At 35.9% G+C, this 23386-nt stretch overlaps 3 protein-coding genes across 8 annotated transcripts in view; 2 read left to right on the top strand and 1 right to left on the bottom strand.

Annotated features, from left to right (window-relative positions):
* LOC101739511 (dynein axonemal heavy chain 7) overlaps positions 1-14748 on the bottom strand; it is a 57175-nt gene extending 42427 nt beyond the window's left edge. Inside the window, exons 1-19 of one of the 3 annotated variants that reach the window (XM_062668343.1) lie at positions 14544-14748; positions 13268-13503; positions 12977-13187; positions 11978-12113; positions 10288-10454; positions 9219-9372; positions 7899-8048; positions 6835-7026; positions 6044-6172; positions 5673-5920; positions 5061-5282; positions 4906-4987; positions 4704-4828; positions 4434-4611; positions 3864-3985; positions 3497-3781; positions 853-975; positions 618-771; positions 283-509 (exon numbers count right to left, since the gene is read on the bottom strand). In XM_062668343.1, the coding sequence (XP_062524327.1) occupies positions 283-509; positions 618-771; positions 853-975; positions 3497-3781; positions 3864-3985; positions 4434-4611; positions 4704-4828; positions 4906-4987; positions 5061-5282; positions 5673-5920; positions 6044-6172; positions 6835-7026; positions 7899-8048; positions 9219-9372; positions 10288-10454; positions 11978-12113; positions 12977-13187; positions 13268-13490 (3128 nt within the window). In that variant the 5' untranslated portion in view covers positions 13491-13503; positions 14544-14748. Of the gene's footprint in view, positions 1-282; positions 510-617; positions 772-852; positions 976-3496; positions 3782-3863; positions 3986-4433; positions 4612-4703; positions 4829-4905; positions 4988-5060; positions 5283-5672; positions 5921-6043; positions 6173-6834; positions 7027-7898; positions 8049-9218; positions 9373-10287; positions 10455-11977; positions 12114-12639; positions 12726-12976; positions 13188-13267; positions 13504-14212; positions 14353-14543 lie in introns of those variants that run through there. The other 2 variants (XM_038010748.2, XM_062668344.1) reach the window with 2 other exon arrangements.
* On the top strand, positions 14206-17799 carry LOC732893 (elongation factor Ts). Of its 3 annotated transcripts, none has more exons than XM_038021736.2 (5): positions 14238-14425; positions 14758-14802; positions 16185-16334; positions 16675-16926; positions 17217-17799. In XM_038021736.2, the coding sequence occupies exons 2-5, from the start codon at positions 14773-14775 to the stop codon at positions 17739-17741; spliced, it is 957 nt and encodes a 318-aa protein (XP_037877664.1). In that variant the 5' UTR covers positions 14238-14425; positions 14758-14772; the 3' UTR covers positions 17742-17799.
* A 2993-nt stretch (positions 17800-20792) lies between these two features.
* Positions 20793-23386, top strand: part of LOC101740655 (villin-like protein quail) — a 30190-nt gene continuing 27596 nt past the window's right edge. The window contains exons 1-2 of one of the 2 annotated variants that reach the window (XM_038010746.2): positions 20793-20901; positions 23210-23299. In XM_038010746.2, coding sequence (XP_037866674.1) covers positions 20884-20901; positions 23210-23299 — 108 coding nt within the window. In that variant the 5' untranslated portion in view covers positions 20793-20883. Of the gene's footprint in view, positions 20902-21212; positions 21423-23209; positions 23300-23386 lie in introns of those variants that run through there. The other variant, XM_038010745.2, reaches the window with a different exon arrangement.

Below are 23386 nucleotides of genomic sequence, written 5' to 3'. Positions count from 1 at the left end.
GTTGGTTGTTGAGCGACAGGAGGTTTTAGTCAGTTCGACTCTGACATACCCCGCCCAGTATCCCCAGAAAAGGGCGAAAGTCCGGCGATTTCCTCCTGACCAAAAAAAAAAAAAATCATATAGTGTGGCGGCGCTTGGTACATTGACGTCGCCACGCCAACAGTCGGTCTGACCCGCTACTATAAATGTTTCACATCAAAAATGGCACAAAGAAAACCAGACCAAAGACATTCGTCACATGACGGGTCCACATCCAATGAAATGGTAAAGACGTGGTATTACCGCATAGGATCTTTTGTTTCCGAGAGTATCTCGAGCAGCTCGTCGTTGGACAGGAAGAAGAATCGCGGGAAGTACAAACGCTTCTTCTCCAAATACGCGTTAAGTCCTCTTTGCACCATCTCCAACAAGCTGTTCGACTTCTTCAGGCGGTCCAACATCTTCTCTATCATGATCACGTCCAGTACTCTCGGCTCGGTGGATGCTGCTTTCATTATTTCACGCCACATCTAAATAACAGAGACTTTATTTCCTCATACCAATTATCTCTTCATTAAATTCATAAATTAATTTAAAAATATCTACACACCTTGAAAGGAAACCAATTGGTTATTTACCTTATCAACGGCGCTGAATCGTCTTCCCTCCTCGGGGATTTGTTGTTGTATATCAGGTGAAGAGAATATAGGTTCCAGATACATCCACGTCGCTTGAACTTTTAACCATTCGTCCAAAATCTCTTGAAGCAAAACGAGTTTCCCTTCCCAGTCGCTATTGCACAAATTAGAAGAAGTGTAATAAAAAGTAAATCGTAAAACTATTTAGTTTATATTTCAATAAAATCGTTCTTACTAAATAATGTCTTCAAACGGCTTTATGTATGGAGAGTTCTTCATTGTCTGAGTCTTCACGATGTGATCGTCCAGAAGCAATTGTATTTCATCTACACTTGACAAAATATAAGTTCCCGTATCTCTGAAAAACATGGATTATGATTTTTTTTGTAATATTATTAGGTACATGCACACAAGTGAGCTCGTCCACAGATACCCTGATGTCCATGTGTATCATCATGACACATGACCTCAGGCAAGCTAGAGTCCTGATTTTAAATGGTTATTGGTGTCCTTAGATATCACTGTAAAACTGTACTGAAAAAACGGAGATTTGAAACTTATTTCTCAAGGTGGGTGAGTGGGTGGCGGCATTTAGGTTGTTGATGCCTATGGGCTCCGGTGACCACTTAACACCTGGTGGGCTGTGAGCTCAACCTCCCATTTAAGTAAAAGAAATAATAATAAATATAAATCATAACCTAAATAAATGCCCTCATCCACCATTAGAAATAAGGCTAATATCTAAATTGGATTCTGGAAAGGGGCGGGACATCTTTAAACAGAATGCATCACAGCTTCGCCGCAGAAACAGGCAAAATAAAATAAATAAATATTTAGCTTAATTCATTACACTTAATCGTGTACACTTAGCGGCAAAATATATTATTTTTACTCTAGACGGACAAACGATCTATCTACATGGAGTTAATGTAAGCAGACAATAAACAGTACAGAATTAGTGATAAGAAAGTCGCAATGACTTGGAATACGCCCGGCGACTTCCATAGAGGCCACGGACGCTCAAAACTCTTTTTTTTTTTTATGATTGAAGGATTACTGGTGGCCCGGAGGCCTTTCCAATTTCACCAGGACAGGTGGGCGAGCAAAGGCTCAGCCAGGAGGGGTGGGATTTGCTAACAGCTGCCCGAGCGCCTCCGAAGGAGACCTAACAACTCAAGAGTAGCTGCTTCGCGAATGAATCTACTACCGGATCGGAATCGCGACCCGCTGCGAAGATCCGGCGAGAAACTCAGCGAGCTGATTCATGGGTTAGGTTGCACGGCGAACTCTTTGTCGAGTTCGACGAGTATGGTTACCGAGGTCCCTAAGCCTGCTCCTAGAGCTGAAGGCGTCTAGTGCAAAGGTTATTGGATCTGATGGATCCGTAAGGACGTGTCTAGGGCGTCGACGGTGACTGGCTCCTGCATGATCAGGATTCGGGGAGTAGTCAGCGGCGGCTACGATAAGGCGATTATCATGACGCATAGCCTTATCGAAGTACCGTTCCGACGCTGACTTCATGTATTTCTGTATAGATTCGAGGCCCAGGTCGTCGTGTAGGTCAACGTTCCTCACGAACCACGGAGCTCCGACGGCTAACCTGCAAAAGCGGGATTGTAGAGATTGAAGGGTGTCTATGTGTGTGCGGGCCGCGTGAGCGAACACCACACTCGCGTAAGTCATGACGGGCCTTATGCAAGTTTTGTAAAGTGTCACCTTGTTCCGAAGGGACATTTTACTCCGCTTACAGATCATGGGGTAGAGTCTACCGAGAATAAACGCGGCACGGTCACGGACTAATTTTATATGCGGGCGGAATGTCATCGATGCATCCAGGGTAACGCCCAGGTACTTGACCTTCCTGGCCCAGGGTATGGATTGACTAAAGAGAGTAATCGGGGGTGTGAGATTCCTCCTCCTAATACGGGAGGAAATCCGTGTGGAGCTTCCCCTCTGAAATAGCACCGCAGTACTTTTCGCTGGGTTGATGTCTATGCGCCATTTTCGGAACCACTGTCCTAGGGCTAGGGCTGCGCTCTGAAGCATCTTCGCGATTAGGGACTTGTTTCTACTGGAATAGTAAACAGTCGTGTCGTCGGCGAATAAAGCTAAATGGGTCGGCGGCGACCGGGGAATATCGTTAACGAATAAGCTAAATAGGAGGGGTGAAAGGATAGAGCCTTGCGGGACTCCAGCTGTGAGAGGTCGTGGGGAGGAGCGGGTTCCCTCGACTCGATATCGAAAAGAGCGGTTCGACAAGAAGTCCCGTATGATGAGCACGAGACTATCCGGCACACCCATGTTGAATAGTTTGAAAATCAAACCGTTGTGCCAGACTTTGTCGAACGCTTTTGCGACGTCGAAGAAGAGAGCTCCCGTGTATAACGGTTTTGGTCGATTAAGCCCCACAAGAATGTGCTCCGTGAGGCGGTGCACCTGTTGAACGCATGAGTGATTTGTACGGAATCCGAATTGTTCATCGATGAGAATGCCCTTGGATGAGACGAAGTCTCTGAGGCGTTTGTAGAGCAGACGCTCATACAGTTTGCCTAGAGACATGAGGAGGCTAATCGGGCGGTAGCTCGTCGGATGATTTTTTGGTTTACCGGGTTTATGTATGCCGATAACGTCCGCTTCTTTCCACACCGCGGGAAAGATACAGTTCGCCATAGCGGCATTGAAAATAGATGCCAACATCACGATGAGTTGGACGGGTAGAAGTTTAATAACACGGTTGGATATACCGTCGGAACCGGGAGCCTTGCGAGGACGTAGGTCTTTGATCAAGTCTTTAACTTCCATCGGGGTGACGGGTGGTAACGCATCCGAGGGTGGGCTCAAAACTCTCTGAACCCTTGTTTTCTATTAACTCAACTTACTTGTAAGGAAGAATATCGAACTTCAAGTCAGCCCATTCCTTCATCATCTTATCCAGCGCTTTTTCCAGATTATTTTCTTTAGTGGCTGCTTCGGATATAGTCTCGAATTTCTCGATATAGTCAACAAGATTGAAATCTATAACTTTTTCTAAAGATAATTCATCGTCGACTACTATTGGGAAGCCCACGATGTCGGATATCTTCTCCCAGTGCCTGGGCTTCATACCAGGGTTACCCAAAGTTTGTATAATAGGTAGATTTGTTTTGAAACTGTCCATCTTTTCTCTGCAAACCACGTATTTAAATAACATAATTACAAATAACTAAAACTATATTAAAATAATTAAAAGTTATTAAGTAATACAACCTGACAGACGCGGCAAGACGATAAGTTTCTGGAACATCTTGGAAGGATTTTTCCAATTTGTAAACTATTTTATAAAAGTATCCAACATCGCCTTCTATATCCTCTGGATCATAGCTGCCAACCTTCATAAGATATCAAGATTATTTTTAATCATAATATTTGTCAAGCTATTTTTACAAATTTCGAACGATTTAAGACAAAATTCCGGTATTTTTGTTCATTAGCATCATCATATGATCGTTATAGAAAATGGCTCAATTTTGGGACTACGTTTTTTATTTATTGGGTAGACAGGTAAACGAACGAGGTCACGAACAACCTGATGATAAGTGGTTACCGGCGCCCACAGACATAACAACGTGAATGCCGCCATGTACCTTAAGACTTGATGTCTATATCTCAAATACTTCATAATTACGCATAGTACAATAGTTACGCATTTTATAGTTAAATTTTAATACGCGAGACAAAGTTTTATGAGTTAAGTCAAAGTATTAATCTCTTATCAAAAACACTGTTCATCTTTTCATTTGACTTCAATATTATTTTAATTAGATCAACACTAGTCACCCTTGATTTCATCCAATTATTGTGTTTCTCCAAAAATTCAAATCCAGCGTCGTATAGCTTCTTAAATGGCACCAATCTGTCATAGATTGCTTTGCGCTTTGGATATTGCGATAGCTCCCAACCAAATGATGTTTCTTCTTCATTAAACTGATCTATCTTAACCAGTGCCAGTGCTAGTCTGAAAATGCATTTTATTAAACGTAATTTTGATCTTAATATCTTGAATTTACTCTATACTTTAACGAATATCAGAAAATGGTTACTACTGACTTTTCATCTAAATGCCTTGCGCGTGTAACGTATTTGGGTAGTTCATTGATATCACCCCAATATTGTAATTCGTTGCATTGAGTCTCGTAAATATCCAAATCGTCGATAAACTTCGCAATGCGCACCTAAATTATCGAATGGATTAAAAAGCATTGTTACAACATTACAAATTTTAAATTATGTGGAATGTTCTAGACACTACCTTCAACAGCTCTTGATACTCGATCTTCTTTTGATCGCATATTATTTTACATTCCTCTATAATTGAAGGCATGCGAGAGTACCTGAACATAGGACACATATTAATCAATGAATTACGTTGTAATTATATATACAAACCATTCTATAGACACGTACCAATGGTAAGATTGATTATTGGCTTTCATCTCTAAAGGCGTGAAAGTAGTATAGTCGCCCAGAAACATTATGTATCTCATCACGTTACGTAATTTATCCTCCATCTCTGCAAGAATCAAATCTTCGACTTTCTTGCAATACGCAATAAGTTCCATTAATGCAGCCGTGTCTGTGGGCGGTGTGAGTAACGTGTTGGCTATTGAAGAATACTCGTCGAAAATGCTAAAAATACACCATTAATAAATATATTTAAAAAAAAAGGTGTCTGGTGTCGTGGGTCACCGGATAGGAACGAAGTTCCTTATTATAAAAATATTAATTATATTCGAGGTATAAAGAAAATTATTTGAAAAATAAAACTGGAGGTTTCGCAACAACCCACGGTCATTCGGTAACGTGCGAACTTATTGTGGTACACTTCATTCACGGTTGTTTGCATAAGAGTTAGTGTATTGCACAAACGAACGCTCTGAGATCGTGGTCAATGAATGATAAAATATATGTTATTTTTTGTACGTTATTACAAAGTTAAGTCGTACACTGTGTTCATTACCATAAGGAACTTCGTTCCAAAACTTTACATTTCATATGAATAAAATTATCTAATCTTACGCTTTTATCATATTTTGATAATCCTCAGTCATTCTCCTCAATAGCGTGTTGGAGAGCCTAGTGGCAGCTCCTCTAAGAGAATTGATCAAATCGCCTCTTTGCATTCGGAACATGCCAATTACAATTGTCCCTTCCAGTTTTGAAGGGATCTCTTTAGCTAATTCGACATATTTCACCGATTCTTCACAATATTCTTCGAAAGTTTTTTCTGGACGTGAATTTATGAATTCTTCTACTTCAGAAAGAGCCTGTGGAATATAAATCGCATTTGCGATATGGAACTATAAAACTCATTCAACAAAAACATTGTAAATTTATTCGAAAATCAAAATTTTACTATCTCTGATCTCCTTTACAGCGGATATACTTACATCCCCATTTAGCAAACAGACGTAGTCATCAAAATCTTGGACCCTCAGCTCGGGTCCTATTCTCTGTTCGCTAATCAAGTCAGCAACTTCCGCTTTGTAATCGTCGACTAAATCATTATCTATAATGGGCTACAAATACACAGAATGATTTGATTTATTAAAATGAATATTTCTCTGATACTTGATACTGATACTAGAAAGCTTTGTACTTTTTTATGTATATAAAGTTTCGCATTGTTTATTCATTTTATGTAGAATACAGAATACTCTCTCTTTCTCTCTCTCTCTCTCTCTATCAAGTTTTTTTTTTAATAATGTAATGGAAAATTTATTGATCAGTTTCTTTTTTAACTGCAATACAGTAGTTCACCGAATATAGTTCTTAAAGGCAGATACAGTAAGCTACCAAATTGCATGGACAATACAGTACAAATTATATGTACCTATTCCTATTTTGACTTGCTAGTCCCAAACCTACCCTTTCAAAGGAATATTGCTCTCAGATTATAACTCTTTTACTGACAGACCTATTTATTGCTAGTAACGTCGATGGGTTATGTTGGCTTTATCGAAAGTGTAGGCGAACTCACGGGGCTCAGCCTTGGACTTTGCTAACATTAGCCCTAGCAAGAGCAGGGATTTACTGAATCTAACCACTGAATCGCGACCCACTGAGAAGATCCGGCGAGAAACTTAATTCACGATGTCGGTAATACTACATTACCACATCCATCTACAGGCGATGTTTCACTCATAAAATTGAACTAAAGCCTTGGCTTTCACTTTAATACCTTTAACGTGGATCGACCACTACAAACGTAGTCTTGATACAGCATGGTCTCCAAGCGAGGTGATTGTCTACAGGCATCTATGAGAAAGTCGTATAAAAGACAAAGTTGATCACGGAACTGCTTGAAGGATGGCTCGAACTCTATAGCGTCATTTTGAAAGGCCAGGTTTATCACGAAACCTTGGTTCGTGCCCTAAAACAAAACTTGTTTTTCATATTAAATGTGTTGACATGATCGAGTGGCGGGAAGCTTGCATATTAACGGAGGCCTCAAGATCGATACTGGGCACGTACGTACAACCTTTGTTTTAATTTATCCCAGTTACATATAGTATAGTATCTACGTACTATAACATGAAAGTATGCTCAATAGTACTGTTAACAGTCACTTAACATGTCGCCTAGTACGATTACAAGCGTAAAAGCGACACTCGTATCGGCACAATTGTGAAACTTGAAAGCTTCAAGTTACCAATATCAATGACGTACATCTAATATTCGTTCAAATTAAATCTACTAAATTAGATACTTATACTTAAGTACTTTATGCTTTTCTTAAGATAAGCGAATATGAAAATGAGATGTGAATTATTAACAATTTTTATTTTATTTTAATATTTTTTATTTTTTATTTAAATTAATTAAAATATAAAATGAATAATTATGATTTTTAATATTTATATATCATTATTATTTTTTATTATTTTTTTAATTTTTAATATTTTTATGTCTTTTATTTAAGGTAATATTACTGGTGCTTCAGATTTAAACATAATAACGGTGGATTAAAAAACTTGAAAGAAGAAAGAATGATGTATGAAAACGTAAAAGAATTAAACTAATTCATAGGACATTCCTCCACGAGATTCAAAAAGCTCATTGAAGTATCAATAAATTCCCAACAATTGAAGGCTGACAACAATTTGAGGCTATTTATTACGTTTCATTCCATTTCTATAATAATAATTTAGATTAATCAACATAATGAATATATTATGCTCTTTATTACTATACGTAGACATCCCGATTTGAAGAGAAAAAAGTAAATTAATGACGATTTCTCACCCCGACGTCCATGATATAATCAGTAAACTCCTTCATAGATTTGAGACACAATGTTTGCAGATTGAACGTCATTATACAAGCCAGGCAACTGTAGAAGCGCTTCATTTTTGCGGCTTGCTTCGGATCCGGTATCAACTTTTTTTTATTACCCTGAAAACGATCAATCGTAAATTTTATCACAAAACTAAACTAAAACGTCGCGTCTACGTCGTCGTGGCCTAAAGGATAAAGACGTCTGGTGCATTCGTGTTGAGCGATGCACCGGTGTTCGAATCTCAGGCGGGTACCAATTTTTCTAATGAAATACGTACTCAACAAATGTTCACGATTGACTTCCACGGTGAAGGAATAACATCGTGTAATAAAAATCAAACCAGCAAAATTATAATTTGCATAATTACTGGTTGTAGGACCTCTTGTGAGTCCGCGCGGGTAGGTACCACCACCCCGCCTATTTCTGCCGTGAAGCAGTTATGCGTTCCGGTTTGAAGGGTGGGGCAGCCGTTGTAACTATACTGTGACCTTAGAACTTATATCTCAAGATGGGTGGCGCATTTACGTTGTGGATGTCTATGGGCTCCAGTAACCACTTAACACCAGGTGGGCTGTGAGCTCGTTCACCCATATAAGCAATAAAAAAAGGAAAGAGTATTCAACATCAAAAACAACGTATATTAATCTAATCTAGATCACCTAAACGCTATCTTACAGATTACACTAGATCAGTTTCTTTAAAGACGACATTAACACAAAAATAGTTTAATTGAGAAACTCCTCCATCTTTGAATTCGGTTAGCAAAGAAGACATAATTAAAAATACTTTTACAGTTTAATCGTGTCTATATATTATTTAAGCCGTTTCAAATACTTTACAGTTGTCAGTGGTCACGGACGACGAGAACGGTAAAGCATGCAAAATATGGTAAAAGTAAAACCGTGCAAGTATTTATTATTAACTAGCTGACCCGGCAGACTTCGTAGTGCCTCAATCTATAAATAAAAGACTTAAACTTTTGTATAAAATAAACTTAAAACAAACAAAAGAAATCCGTCCGACGAAGGACACTACAAAGGAAAAACGAAACTTTTATTTTTATTTAATTCCGAGCATTTTCACATTTATCTACCTTTTAAACCTTCTCTGGACTTCCACAAATAATTCAAGACCAAAATTAGCCAAATCGATATAGCCTTTCTCGCGTTTTAGCGAGACTAACGAACAGCAATTCATTTTTATATATATAGATAGATAAAAGATAAATTACGTCTACGACACGCGAAAACTGATTCTGAAAACAGACATTTCCCGATTCCCCTTACTTGAAGGAAGACTGCTTGTAAGGTCGGTATCCATTGGTGGGTGAGAACGTTCCCGGCTGCCTCGATGTGTCTCTTGCACACAAAACAAAAATCTTGCAGCTCGTAGGCTTCGTTCGTCGTCATGATATCCTTCATACTAATGAGTCTGAGGTCGCTAGATTATAAAATAATAAACAAATACATAAACACAAAAAATACATAACGATTGAAAACGGACATTTCTTTGTGGCGATTTTTAATTCAATAAATGTTTACTATTGCAAATAAACTGGTACAAAAATGAGACTCGAGCAATCTCGACATATAGGTATGTACGTAGGTATAGTGTATCGGTCTGAAATAGCAGTATCCTCAACTAATTCACCAAATTAATTCTCCCATTCTTTTGACTTGCAGTATTGACAGGCAAATGGCAGCCGGAAAACTACGAGAATTATACATAGAATAATTCATTTAAAATGTAAAATATGTTGCGCAGACCGCTTGATGACATTCCCGTTAGACATTTTAATGAAGTTCGGTCACCACTTACCGCTCCGGTAAGCGAGTCGAGAGCTCCTATAGCTTGATTGATAGTATTGTCAATACAATAATATCTCATAATTAAGATTTACGTTTAAAATTTTTCAAAATTTTGTATTTCAATTTATACCGGTCTACATAAAATAATTTTGATCGTAATTGATTTTAGTTACTGTTATACCAAAAATACATTTCATTTGACAAGATTTATTTTTTATTTTTTATTGCCTAGATGTGTGGACGAGCTCACAGTCCACCTGGCGTTAAGTGGTTACTGGAACCCATAGACATCTACAACGTAAATGCGCCACACACCTTGAGATATAAGTTCTAAGGTCTCAGTATAGTTACAACGGCTGCCCCACCCTTCAAACCGAAACGCATTACTACTTCACGGTAGAAATAGGCGGGGCGGTGGTACCTACCCGTGCGGACTCACAAGAGGTCCTACCACCAGTAAACCAAAGATGACCATAGCTATAGCAAACTCAAAGAATTAATGTAAATTATATCAACGTTTAAAAGCTACAACAGTAATAATAATTACTTGAACTGTTTCCACCATATTTGCAGAACCTGTGCGATACAAGGATTGACGCTATGTAAGTTCTTGGTGAGGTATTTCTTGGCGACCGCATAACGATTCCGCCAAGCGTCGTCTTTCATAGCCAATTCTTGTTTAAGCGGAGTGTCTTCTTCCTCTAAAGATTCCTCCTGTAGCGGAGCCATTGGTTAAAATTCGGTCTTAAAACAATTACTTTGTCAATTTTGGGCATAATGGCATTTAGGCTTCGAAATGACATGACATTACTACCCAGACCAAAACGAAACGGTTCCAATACTCCTGTACTATCGCAGAGTATATAGTTAGCCTTTTTTTATTGCTTAGGTTGGTGGACGAGCTCACGGCCCACCTTATGTTAAGTGGTTACCGGAGCCCATAGACGTCTACAACATAAATACCACCACTCACCTTGAGATATGAGTTCTAAGATCTCAGTACAGTACAACAAATTATACATTTTCGGGTTTGATTTTTATTACACGATGTTATTTCCTCACCGTGGTAATCATGAACAATTGTTAAGTACGTATTTTATTAGAAAAATGGGCACCCGCCTGCGGGATTCGAACACCGGTGCATCGATCTAGATACGAATGCACCGGACGTCTTATCTCTTAGGCCATGACGACTTCAACTTCTTGTACTTGTGGCGCAGTCTTCGATCTAAAGGTGGCTAGCCAATATCGAATCGTGACCGGCGCCAAGTATCTCTCAAAACAAAACATAAATTTCAGGTTTTATTGGAACGACCACTTGCTAGTTAGATCAGGGCTAATGTGCAATAGAGACAGTATGGATACAATTCTAAGTGCGAGCAAAATAGATAGAATTTCGTCCACAGAACTAAAAACGAATCAGCGCGTATCGCCTGAGTCCGGCTGTGTTTAAAACAAAGCGTATCAAAAGATGCGACGAATCGTATCGCAACACATTTTTTGTTTTGTTTGTCAAAGAGTACAGCACAGCATAGCGCAAGCCCAAACAGACTTAAAAAAATATTGGCTTAATGTTGATTAGTCTCACTGCCAACTTACATCAGAATAATGTGAAACACACGCGGTTCTAAGTTTATTTCTGCCGCGAAAGAAGCCTTTGTAAGCCAAATTAACATGTATCACAAAATTCATGTATCATAGTACATAGAATGCGGTATTTACGTCACGTCTATGGGTTTCGATAACCACTTATCCAGGCAGGCACTCCAGGAACTCGCTCATCCACAAGTCAACATTCAGTAATACGTTTGCTGTTCTTTAAGCATAATCAGACCAGAATTGTTTTAGCTAACCTAATAGTGTTAAAATACTATGCAGAGTAGAGGTAAAGAGCAATCTCTCTGTGTGTCCGTTGAAAAGCGACCAATTAGGATGGCGCCACCGTAGCAATTTTAACGATAGCGCCAAAACATACCTATTAGGTTTTTTTTCAACTCGGCACACTTCCCTACGTTTATAACTGCTACACTCATATCATATTGGCTATGATATGAGCTATGCGCTGACTAGCGCTATTTCGATCAGTTATAAGGTGTAATTTACGACATATAGCTGCACACTTGTTCAACTTGCCCCGCGTATTTAATCGCAATTCTCCTTACCTCCACCCTCCATAGTGTGTACGTTTGGCAACGAATATAAAAATGTATAATGGGACAAAATAGAAAAATAGCAACCGTATTTGGGTCCTTTAGGACGAAATCAACGATTGCTTTCTTCATGCTCATCATGAAGTCTTCGCGCATTTCATCCGTACAGGTGAATAAAGTCTCTTTCCATTTTTTCAATTTCAAGGGTATCAAGTTATGCACCCTGAAATGATAGCATACAAATACCAATGAGTACATAATAAAACCTGCATATGTATATTCTTTAGTTAAATCAAATTATAGTAATATGAAATGCGAAAGCGCGTTTAATTTTTTTAATGTGTATATAGCCATAGACTTTGTAAACTTAGCTAGTATTAAGTAATTACCAGGGACCGTCGACTTTTTGTAAGTTCCCCCCTCCATTACGTGACAAGAGGTCGAAGTCTCATTAACACCGTTTAACCGCTTCCATCATGCTGGGATCCTAACTGTTTCACAGCAGAAATAAACAAAATGATGTAACTTACATTTCCGGGCTCACAATACGCCCCATCAATTATAATTTATTGAGACATAAGTTATAGTTCGATGATTTGAAAAGTGACGACATATTTGATCTACTTTTATTACAAAAAACATATTATTATGCCTTTCATTACCTACTTTAGCATCACAGTGTTAGTACGAGTGAAAATGAACGGTCACTCCTCAAAATATCAACTAAATAAGAATTTGATTTCAAATACCTTCTACTATGATGTACATCGGTGTACATAGCCGGTTGCAAAAGATTAAATTTAATCTATTTAGTAAAACTAGTGTTCGATCTATTCGACGATAATCGATGCTCCCTACATGTTTAAATTCTGAATTATATTTACTCTTTTGTTTTGAAAAATATTAAAAAAAAGAATATTCCATAATTTTTTTTGGACAAGACAGTTCACCAATGGCTACTAAACCAAAAAGGAAAAAGAAGGTTGACAAAGAATACATAACTGTTTTGTTTTTGCCTATTTATAGGTAAATATCTAAGTATATAATGCTATTAAGAAATAACATTAAAAATACGACAATACAAACCGCAAAATTATTTTATTATCCAGAGGGGCCACGTGAATAGTATCGATGCCATATCGTAAGTAATAATAATAACGAAGCATATTTTTTTCTTCTGCCGATGGAATCACGTCTTTGTCGCCATCTTCACCCGGTGTCGATTGACAAATAAGACCAATCAACTTAGCTCTGAAGTCCTCCCTCGCTTTCCGCATCGCGGTGAAACTTTGCATTACTACAATCAATATTAACTAAATTGCCTTGAAAAAAACATAATATTAAGCTATGTTTCATCAGTTATTATAAACAGATTACCACTAGAATTCCTCCGCGGACCTGATCTACCAGCTTGAATTTTAGAAGTCTTTTTAGGGGGTGGTGGCAATTTTAAAACTTCTTCTGGCAAAGAGAATAGAGGCCGCGTTCTAATTTTGAAATCCTCAGGCATTTTTATCTTTGGTATTTTTGGGAGTTTAACATCGGTAGAGGATGGAGGTGTCAGGCTTTTCTTACGAGTGGGCTTATTGTTTCTTTGCATTGTTAGCAAATTTCTGAAATGAGAAATTAAAACAAGTCGTTTTATTGCAATAACCTTTACATATTGAACCTTGCCATTTTTAAATAATCAAAAATTATTTATACAAAACTAGCGCATCCAATATCTACAATTCCCTCTATTGCATTATTGCTAAACATTTTAAGGGAAGCGAGTCATGTATTTTAATTAATTTCGAGTAGAAATCTATGTAATAGTGACGATGACATCTGAAATTCATCTGAAATTAACCCCGACATAAGTTTCATTTTATAAATATCTGTATAAATAGTGGTCGTTGTTGTCTCAACAGCCATAATAAAACCAAATTAATCTCTTTTGCTTTCTGCATCGACACGTGTATCGATTGATAAAATTTTAAGCAATTATAATAATATGTAGCCAAGTGTTAAGTTAGTTCTGTATAGTAATAACGTTTGAATTTGGCGCGCTCGATGCGTTTGGTTCTTCTTACTAAACAGCACATGTGTTTTATGAAATTTGTGTCGGTTATGATTTACTTTATGAATTACACTATTATTACATTTAATAGACGAAATAATAATAAAAAGTTAACATGAAAATTAATAATAGTGATAATCATGCAAAATAATGGAATAAATCATTTTATAATTTCGAATCTTCGATGTTCCACTTTGTATTATTTCTTACATTTTTATTATATAATTTTAATTACATAATAATAACTGCGGACTGTTACCTACATATTTTACTGCGGACATAGCAAGAACAAAACAATTTGGTTTTTTGACAGATAGAACAGCTGTACTGGGTCAATGTGATTAAATGAAATCTGAATCTGAAATCTGAATAAATGAAAAGAAAAACCCAGACTCTGTGTTGAATTAATGAAAATTCAATAAAATTTTAAAATAAAAAGTGTACATACACGATAAAATTACACTGTGACCTATAAGGTTGGTAATACTTTAATTAAAATCCATTGGTTCCTTTAATAATTGGTTATCTTAGAAACGCTTACACTATTTCAAACGATTTTTTAATTAGAACTAGACCATTTAATAAGTACAGTACCGTTTGCGACACTTCTTATTATCAACAATGAATTATCATGGTAACCGTCATACTATTGATTTCTCCATGACAACATTAATTTTTCATTATTTGCTGGTCAGTATTTGACCTTGGTAATGAAAATCTATGCATTTTCATCAAAGGGGTTTTACTCCACTATTTTCACTCAAAGTAAAATTGACAGTTGGCTATTTTTTTAATTTCGATATTTTAGGTTATTCTGTGGTGAATGAAGCAAAAAGTGCAAACATACTCCAAGGTATGCATTATAAACCACAAACATTGCTAATTCATAAAATTCACGGCTTTTAATACAAATTCAAAGAACAACTTGATTTAGCCTTGATCTTAAGAACTAACAATGCTATGTCTGTCTTACTCTATCATAATGATGTCATAGCTCCATCAATTTATAGTAAAGTATTTGGGTTACTATAATCAGAACTGAGAACAGAGTACAGTGTTACAACATGAGTGCAACTTAGCATTACAAATAAATAAACCTAACATAAAAAAGATTTACTACTGTGTAATGTGTTTTTGTGAGTCTAATTATTATTTTATTATAATTCTAAATAGAATGAAAGCTATATTTTGTATTGAACTCATTAATACTTAGTTGTATGTAATTTCAATGCTTTTTACTCAGAATTTTGTGGGTTTGTTATTTAACACAGACATTGGTGTTACAATAGTTGTTTCATGTAACTTAACTATTTTAATTGCTGAGATTGATTTTATAACCTTAATATTAAATTAATTAAATTAAGGAATAACTTTATTAATCCCAAAATTGTGTTTTAGGTGCACAATACATTTTAATTCGTCAGTTTGATTTGTATCTCAAATATCATTTGAAACTTTAGTTTGTAGTATTTAAATGTATATACCTGCTTATAATAGCCAAACCAAAACATATTATTATATTAGCAACAATATATAATTCTAAATTCACCACTCATCATTTTCTTGTAGTTTTTTTAATTCAATGTAAATCACTGCCCCTTTATTTAATTATTTCTTGTTATCAGAGTGAATAAACATTTAATTTTTTGGGTTTTTGTAAAATTCACTGGTTTTACAACTGCAATAAATTCTATATGAATAGGAGCTCAAATTATATTGACACACTGCATGTGCTTATAAAAACATTGACTTTTGTGGAAATCTAGCTATTTCTTTTCATTGTAACACATACAGTTTTAAATTACATATACATACACTCCAGTTTTAAATTTAATCACATAGTTTCAGAATAAATTGACTTGAAAATGCTCTACTTTTTCACAACTGAGCAAATTCATACTAACATGAAAATAGACAGAATAAAATCATGAAAATTAATAGGTATTTGTATAATTTCTGGAACTAATATAAACACTAAAAGTTTCATCAACATAAATGTAGTTTTTGTTTAATGATACAAACAAAAATGTAAAAATCAGATAAATCGCAAATTCTACAGTACATTCTATCAGTACATTTGTGATATTTTGTATCAATTCATAATAGAGATATTATATTGTAACAATAATTTAAAAATGGATACACTTACAAAAAGGATACATAAATACTTTATGATTAAAACTTTTTGATACTTTTGATTTGAGATACAACTTAAGTTTATAATGAATTTTCCAGATGATTTTCCAGCTGATTCGAAGAATTCATACAAGTCCAGCGTATAAAGCAGCTGAATCTTCGCTGCTTGCTAAACTCCGGAAAAAAACGGGCTACACAATCGCTAATTGCAAGAAAGCATTAGAAATGCATAATAATGATGCAGATAAGGTATCTGATTTTATTATTATCATTAATACTGATTTCTATAACTAACTAAACGATACAAACCAACTGACAGGATTCCATTGTGGGAAATTGATTCCTTTAAAAGATTTTATGTAAATTTAACATGGAATAGTGATTAGGGAACTATAACAACCACTCAAATTCCTGTTTTCAAACACTCGTTCAAAAGAAAAAAAAATGCTTGCCTGTCCAGTTTATGTTTTTGATTAAAATACTTACTCATCTTTATGCAGATAATACAATATAAACCGAGGCAAAAATAATATTTATAAGTTAAAATGGCACTTCTATTATTCTTTATTAAAAAAAAATGTATCTCTAGGCTGAGACATGGCTCCATGAACAAGCCCAAGCAATGGGATGGGCAAAGGCAACTAAATTAGCTGGCAGGACGGCCCTCCAGGGGTTGGTAGCTGTTAAGTTTGACAAGAACCATGGTGCTCTGGTGGAACTCAACTGTGAAACTGATTTTGTGGCCAAGAACGACAAGTTTCAGAAAATGATTGAAGATGCAGCTATAGCCTCATTCAAATTCGCTCATACTAAACTGCAAGCTAAAGGACCTATAACAAAAGTAAGTGTTTATGATTTTATAACGCCCCAGTGTTCCTCCCACTCTTCACTACATCATTGGCAGTGGGAAATAATTGACAAATGTAACTGTAACATTACTACTATACTGATCGAAAGTAATGTAAAAGTACTTAAAATTATTATGGTATTTCTTTCGACGGCTATTTTCTCATTTATTCTAATTTAAAAATCGTCTTAACTCTCCTGTAACTTGCTTATTTATTTTATCAAGAACTGCCAATCATCACCTTATCATATACTATAACAGTAACAGTAATAATCAAATTTCAGATGGAGCTAGACAGTGAACAGCTCGGGACATTACATGCAGAAGGTGGAAAAAAATTGTCTGAAATATTGGCACTCTTTATTGGCTCTGTCGGTGAAAATGCAGTGCTGAGGCGTGCCGAGTGCTGGAAAGCGAACAGCGAGGATGTCAAGATCGCAGGTTATACCCATCCAGCGCCTAGCAGTTCTAGTGATTATTCCTCTGGAAAATATGGGGCCCTGCTCGCTTACAAACAGCCAAACGACGTAGAAGACATCGGCCGGCAACTATGCCAGCACATCGTCGGCTGTGCACCCACAAAAATCGGTGACAAAGAAAAAGACAAACCAGCTAAGAACTCAGATGATGAAACATGTCTTATTTTCCAGGAATACTTGCTCGATCCATCCTATACGATTGAGGAAATCTTACAGAAACACAATGTTGAAATCATTGATTATGTTAGATTCTCTTGCGGAGAAGTACCTGAATCTTGTATGCCAGGAGTCGAAAAGCAACCTTTAGAAACAGTACAAACTCTGCAGTAAAATGTGACTAGAACTTTAAGTATTTCGATTAAGTTAAAAATAAATAGTATATCTTAAAGAATCTTTTATTAATACGAAATTTTTACTGTAAATTTTCAAACATTTTGCATAACTGAACATACTAAGAGTTAACTTTTGATTTCCCTTTCCAAAGAAATTTCCTGCAATCTTTTTTCCAGAACATAGCGATTTGATTGGGCTCGAAACTGTAGCCGTGATAGTTTAGGACCTCGGGGGAAACCACGTGAAGAGCTAAAGTATTTTTTTCTCTGGTCCGAAAAGGTCCGTTGCCGCAAGGCCTTAGTAGACATCCGCAAGGGCATACAGTGGTGACTTTTGTGGGAGTTACTCGGTCGCAAAGGTTAATTTGAAAATTCGCCTTCAATTCCTCTATTGCCCCGGTAAACGATTGAGTGGCACGCAGTGCCATGGGCTTGTTATTTAAATTTTCGGGGCTACTACGAAAACCAACGGTCGACAAAGATTTCTTTGTAACTTTCGGACTGTCTTCGGGACTCCTTTCCTCATACTCGCTTTCCCTGTCAGAGATATCATCGGTGTCTGTATACATTACGTTACTGATTGATTAGTAATATACTTCATACAAATTTATTAATAAAATTATCAAGAAAACGAACTCTTTGAAAATAGTTTCACACTCTATGTTGTGTCACTATGACTTTAGTTTGAAGCGAACATACGTCAAAAGTACCTATATTAACGGAGGTTTTTTTTAAAAGTGTTAATTCAAAAAAACTTTCTGTCTATCTACAAATCTTATGTATTACATGCAGTGGTGGATTTATACTGGGCAAGTGCCCAGGGCCGCAATGTTTTGAAAGTAAGAATTTTTTTTAGTCATCATGATAGCTCAATATAATTAATTAATTCTAATAATTAATAATTTTCTTTTTAATTATTAATTCAAGAAATTCAATTCATCCATTATTTGTGAATTATAATTATGGCACTTTTGGTAAAAATTAATAATCAAAATGATTTAATGAATTTATTTCCTTGGAGATTTAAAATAGTAATCGATTTTTCTATTTTCTGTAATTAAAGAAATTTAATTAGTTTTTTTTTGTATTTTTTTTTTATTGCTTAGATGTCTGGAGGTGCTCACAGCCCACCTGGTGTTAAGTGGTTACTGGAGCCCATAGACATCTACATCGTAAATGCGCCCCCCACCTTGAGATATAAGTTGTAAGGTCTCAGTATAGTTACAACGGCTGCCCCACCCTTCAAACCGAAACGCATTACTGCTTCACGGCAGAAATAGGCAGGGTGGTGGTACCTACCCGCGCGGACTCACAGCAGGTCCTACCACCAGTAATTACGCAAATTATAATTTTGCGGGTTTCACTTTTATTACACGATGTTATTCCTTCACCGTGGAAGTCAATCGTGAACATTTGTTGAGTACGTATTTCATTAGAAAAATTGTATAATATAATTATGAGTCACCCTTAGTCGAAATTTATAATTGTTAGAAAAAAACAAATTCATTTACGTTTTTGGAATATATGACATAATAATATGATAAATTTTCCGCGATAAATTAGTTATTTTAATTTTGAAAAATAAATTATATAAACTATAAGTTTAGGTAAAATTCCAGTATTGGAGCGGATTTCTTTCCGGTGCCCAGGAGCGGTATTAAGTTTAAATCCGGCCCTGATTACATGCATCCCATCCTTCCACGGGTTCCATGACTGTACCTTCAATATATCATCTAATAAAATCAAGATGTCGTGAAATACAATGCGCAACAACACGTTACTTTAGAACTGTATTAAGTAATTAATTAGTAAGGCAGTCAATAAACGACCGTCGACCAAAGCACTCGTTTCATTTAGATAGCCCACACATCACAACAAAATTATTTAAAAAAAAACAATTATTATTAACCTTGAGAAATTAGGTCGAAGTTTCAGTTACCTATATAGTAATTATCTACGCAAATTACAATTTTCACGGGTTTGATTTTTTTACAGGATCTTATTCCTTCATCGTATAGTCAGTCATTCGTAAACATAGCATAAGTAAGCATTTCTGTAGAAAAATTGGTACCTGCCTTCAGGATTTGAACAGCGGCCTAGCCGCATCGCTCGATCTGCTTAACCTTTAGGCCACACGACTCTGAGATATATGAATCAAACGCACTAGAAAGGAAAATATATTCTCGTTAGCTTTTATTACATAATTTTTGTCGCTATTTTGATTTAAAAACCAACTATTGAACTATTTCAAACAAAAATATTTTTTTCCGGACCGAATTATAAATTACGTACTTCTGAGGTACCAAACATTATAACACCGAATGGAGAATTTTCTTGTTTTGGAGTTGGTTCCTGTTTCAAACAATTCTAGTTTAATACAGACTGGCTCGTATCTACATCAATAGCCGTATAACGGTCCGCATATCTGGGACGACTTACTTCTGCAGTAGGTAGCGAAACAATACAGATTTATTTGTTGAAAAAACAATTGAATGACGAATCACTTAATGGTTTCTTATTTCTTGGAATAGAAAATATAAGACACTTTTCAGCTACTCTAATTAGCTCTAATAAGTTAGCTATTAAACATACTACTAATAGATAGGTAGCTAATAGGTGATGTGTTTTTGTTGTCAGGTTTGTTCCTACAATCTTAGTGATTAAATGAAATACTTCTGAATTCGTTCTAAAGTTATAATAATATTTTAATAATAATATGGACATAAGAGAAAATTCCAATTTAAGCAAAGGATTGAGATATTGTCATTTAATTGTAGTTAATGCTTGTTTTAAAAAATGACTTCATAATGTATGTACTGTATAACGTATAACGTATTTTGACGGGGTATTTAAAAACGAATTGGTTGACATGCTCCCAATTATTTTATGCCCGTGCAAAATCTCAGCGTGACCGAATGCTCGACGAAAGTGAACGTGAAAAACATCGAAACAAAGTGGGCGTCGAACCGTAATTCCTGCACATCAACATACGTCCCAGGTGCTTTTGCAAGTGTGTATGGAAAATTAGATACAGTGCCAGACGCGGTTAAGCTGCCGGCCAGTCTAATGGCCCGTGTGTGAACCTTTGACTTATGTCGCGCTTTTAATGTTATTACGGAAGTTCTGTTGATTAAACATCAATGATAGATGAATTTCAGGTTGTATTTATTATTTATTTTATGAATTAAAAAAAAAACAGTTGAGTTTTCGTTAAAACTAAAGATTTGAATTTAATAACAGAATCAAGCTAATAAATTTTGTAGATTAAAAAAAAAAAACTTAAAAAAATCGATAATTAATTGAAAATAATTAAGATGTTCATCCAACGTTCGGAAGATAAGATGAAAACACGATAAAGCCCCAGAGCCGAGTCCAACGCACACCGAGCAGACTTTCGCGATTAATTTATTCCTCTCTAACTTTGATTAAAATATGTTAGTGCACAAAGCGTGAACAAATTTTCTTTTTTTCTCCAATGCTCTGTGTGCAGTTGTGTGTATTGTGTAGTGGTTATAGTTAGTCCGCGAGGAGTCTGTAACCGTTGCGGTCGTCTTGCAAACTTAACTGTGTTCTTGCGCCGAAACGCAGTACGAACCGACCGAGTAGCGCGGTGATGGGACAAGCCCGATCATAGTCAACAAAACCGAAAATGCATATTCTGGAAATCGGAGCCGATCAAGTAATTATAAATTGCGTGATTTTTATAAACAAACAGTGTGGGAAATGGAAAGTGTCGCGGTTACTAGTGTAATAATACAGTATTCAAATTAAAGGTTTCTTAGATCCGATGTTGCATGACAATTATTATTTAATACTAATTTGCCTCTTTACATATTTGAATATTCAAATGAAAAAGTGAATGGTGATTGATAACGTATATTTTAGTTTTTATACAATTGTTAACATTCTGAGTACATTTAAATTTATCATCAGCACTGAATTATTAATAAAATGGATTGAAATCATGCTACTGGCTACCCACAATTTTTTTAAGATTAAATTTATTTGTTTATCTACAATTAGGTTAATTCAATAGAGTTTCATCCTTCAGCTATTCTATCTGACACCACATATTTTAGTTCAATAGTTCTTAAAATCTGTAAAGAAACAAAACGCCTGACAGCTGTAGTTTAGTTTATAATTAATTAAGTAATGATAAAATACCGGTTTGTTAATGTAAAATTTCAGACCCAAAATAACCGACTTCGCTAGTTCGTTTCTCAACTTTTATATAACTTAAAATTATTATTGCTCTCTCTCTAAAAATAAACAATGATTTAAATAATAATTTGAACGATCGGTCGGTTTCACAAAAAATAAAACTTTTAATTTAAACATGTAGAAGGAGTATCTACTTTTTAATTAAATCAAATTTGATCCATCTAGATTGATTGTTCGTATTTCTAGTTTACCGCACCCTAAGATCTATTGTGGTGGTGACCTAGAAACGAATTACTTCCATACAACTGTATATTAGGCAAAGCACACCTTTAAACCTTGGACACTCCCGTGTCGTTTGTTATTCCACCCTTCCCATGAGGTCTTAACGATTTCAGTGGAGATTGGTTTTGATTGAAAACGTTTTGAAATTGTGGTTTTATTTTGTAATATTATAGCATACATTGACTTTGTTATTTTTTTAACATAAATATTAAAAGTAATATGTTGGGAGCTTTATGGTGCCAGCCAGCCAAATTATAAATGTTTTTGTTCTCATATTTTCCATAAATATCATTAATTCTAGCATAAATAAAATCATATTTTATTCTATTACGTGTTCTCCTTGAGACTTTGTACTATTTTTAGTCCTAGTCAGATATCTTTCCTAATCTCCCTTCTCCAGAGACTTGAAGTCGTCGTAGTCTAAAGGATAAAACGCCCAGTGTACTCGTATGGACCGATGTCACTATCCCGGTTTTCTAATCCCGCAGGCAGGCACTAATTTTTCCATTGTGTAATAAAACTTTAACCCGATATTACGATTTATAAATGTATGTAATCAGTTTGTAAGCTAGGCATGCTACAAACCAAGACGGAGAGTTTCCACTATATTGCCTAGTTCTGTCGCGAAGTTGATGTAGATGGGACAGCCATTATGCCATGTAATTGAAACTTTGACCTTACGTCAAAAGGTGACAGGGTTCGGATGACTATGGGCTTCAATAACCACTGGTTAACCACAATCCACCAAATTGGCCATGAGCTCGTCTATGTATTTAGAGCATAAAAATATAAAATTCACAACTGATGGTGAATGGTCGGCCTTGGTCATAGACATCAGCAATGCCAGGAGCAACACCAAACTACTGAGAACTTCAAGCCGCATCGCTTAGAAAAAGCATGTAGGAAACATGGTGGAGGGTAGGTAGTTATCGCAGAACCCAATAGTACATGGTAATAATTTAATAATGGTAATAGTTTTAGCACAAATTGTGATTAATTTAATTTTAATTCTGTTCTAACCAGGAAGAAGATGGTGGGAGTACGCGAGTTGTGGACGCAGCCTTCCGGACTGTACCACGAGACCACACAACATTTCTCGTGTGGAAAGTTACGGTAATTTAACCTATTTAACAATATTCCACCTCAGGTAAGCATGCATTAAATAATTCCTACAGAGGTGTACTTTATAGGTGTAAATAT

Source organism: Bombyx mori, chromosome 4 (genome assembly GCF_030269925.1).
Source record: "Bombyx mori chromosome 4, ASM3026992v2".
NCBI lineage: Eukaryota > Metazoa > Arthropoda > Insecta > Lepidoptera > Bombycidae > Bombyx > Bombyx mori.
The sequence above is the reverse complement of the archived record's forward strand: the minus strand, read 5'-3'. Positions and strand labels throughout refer to the sequence as shown.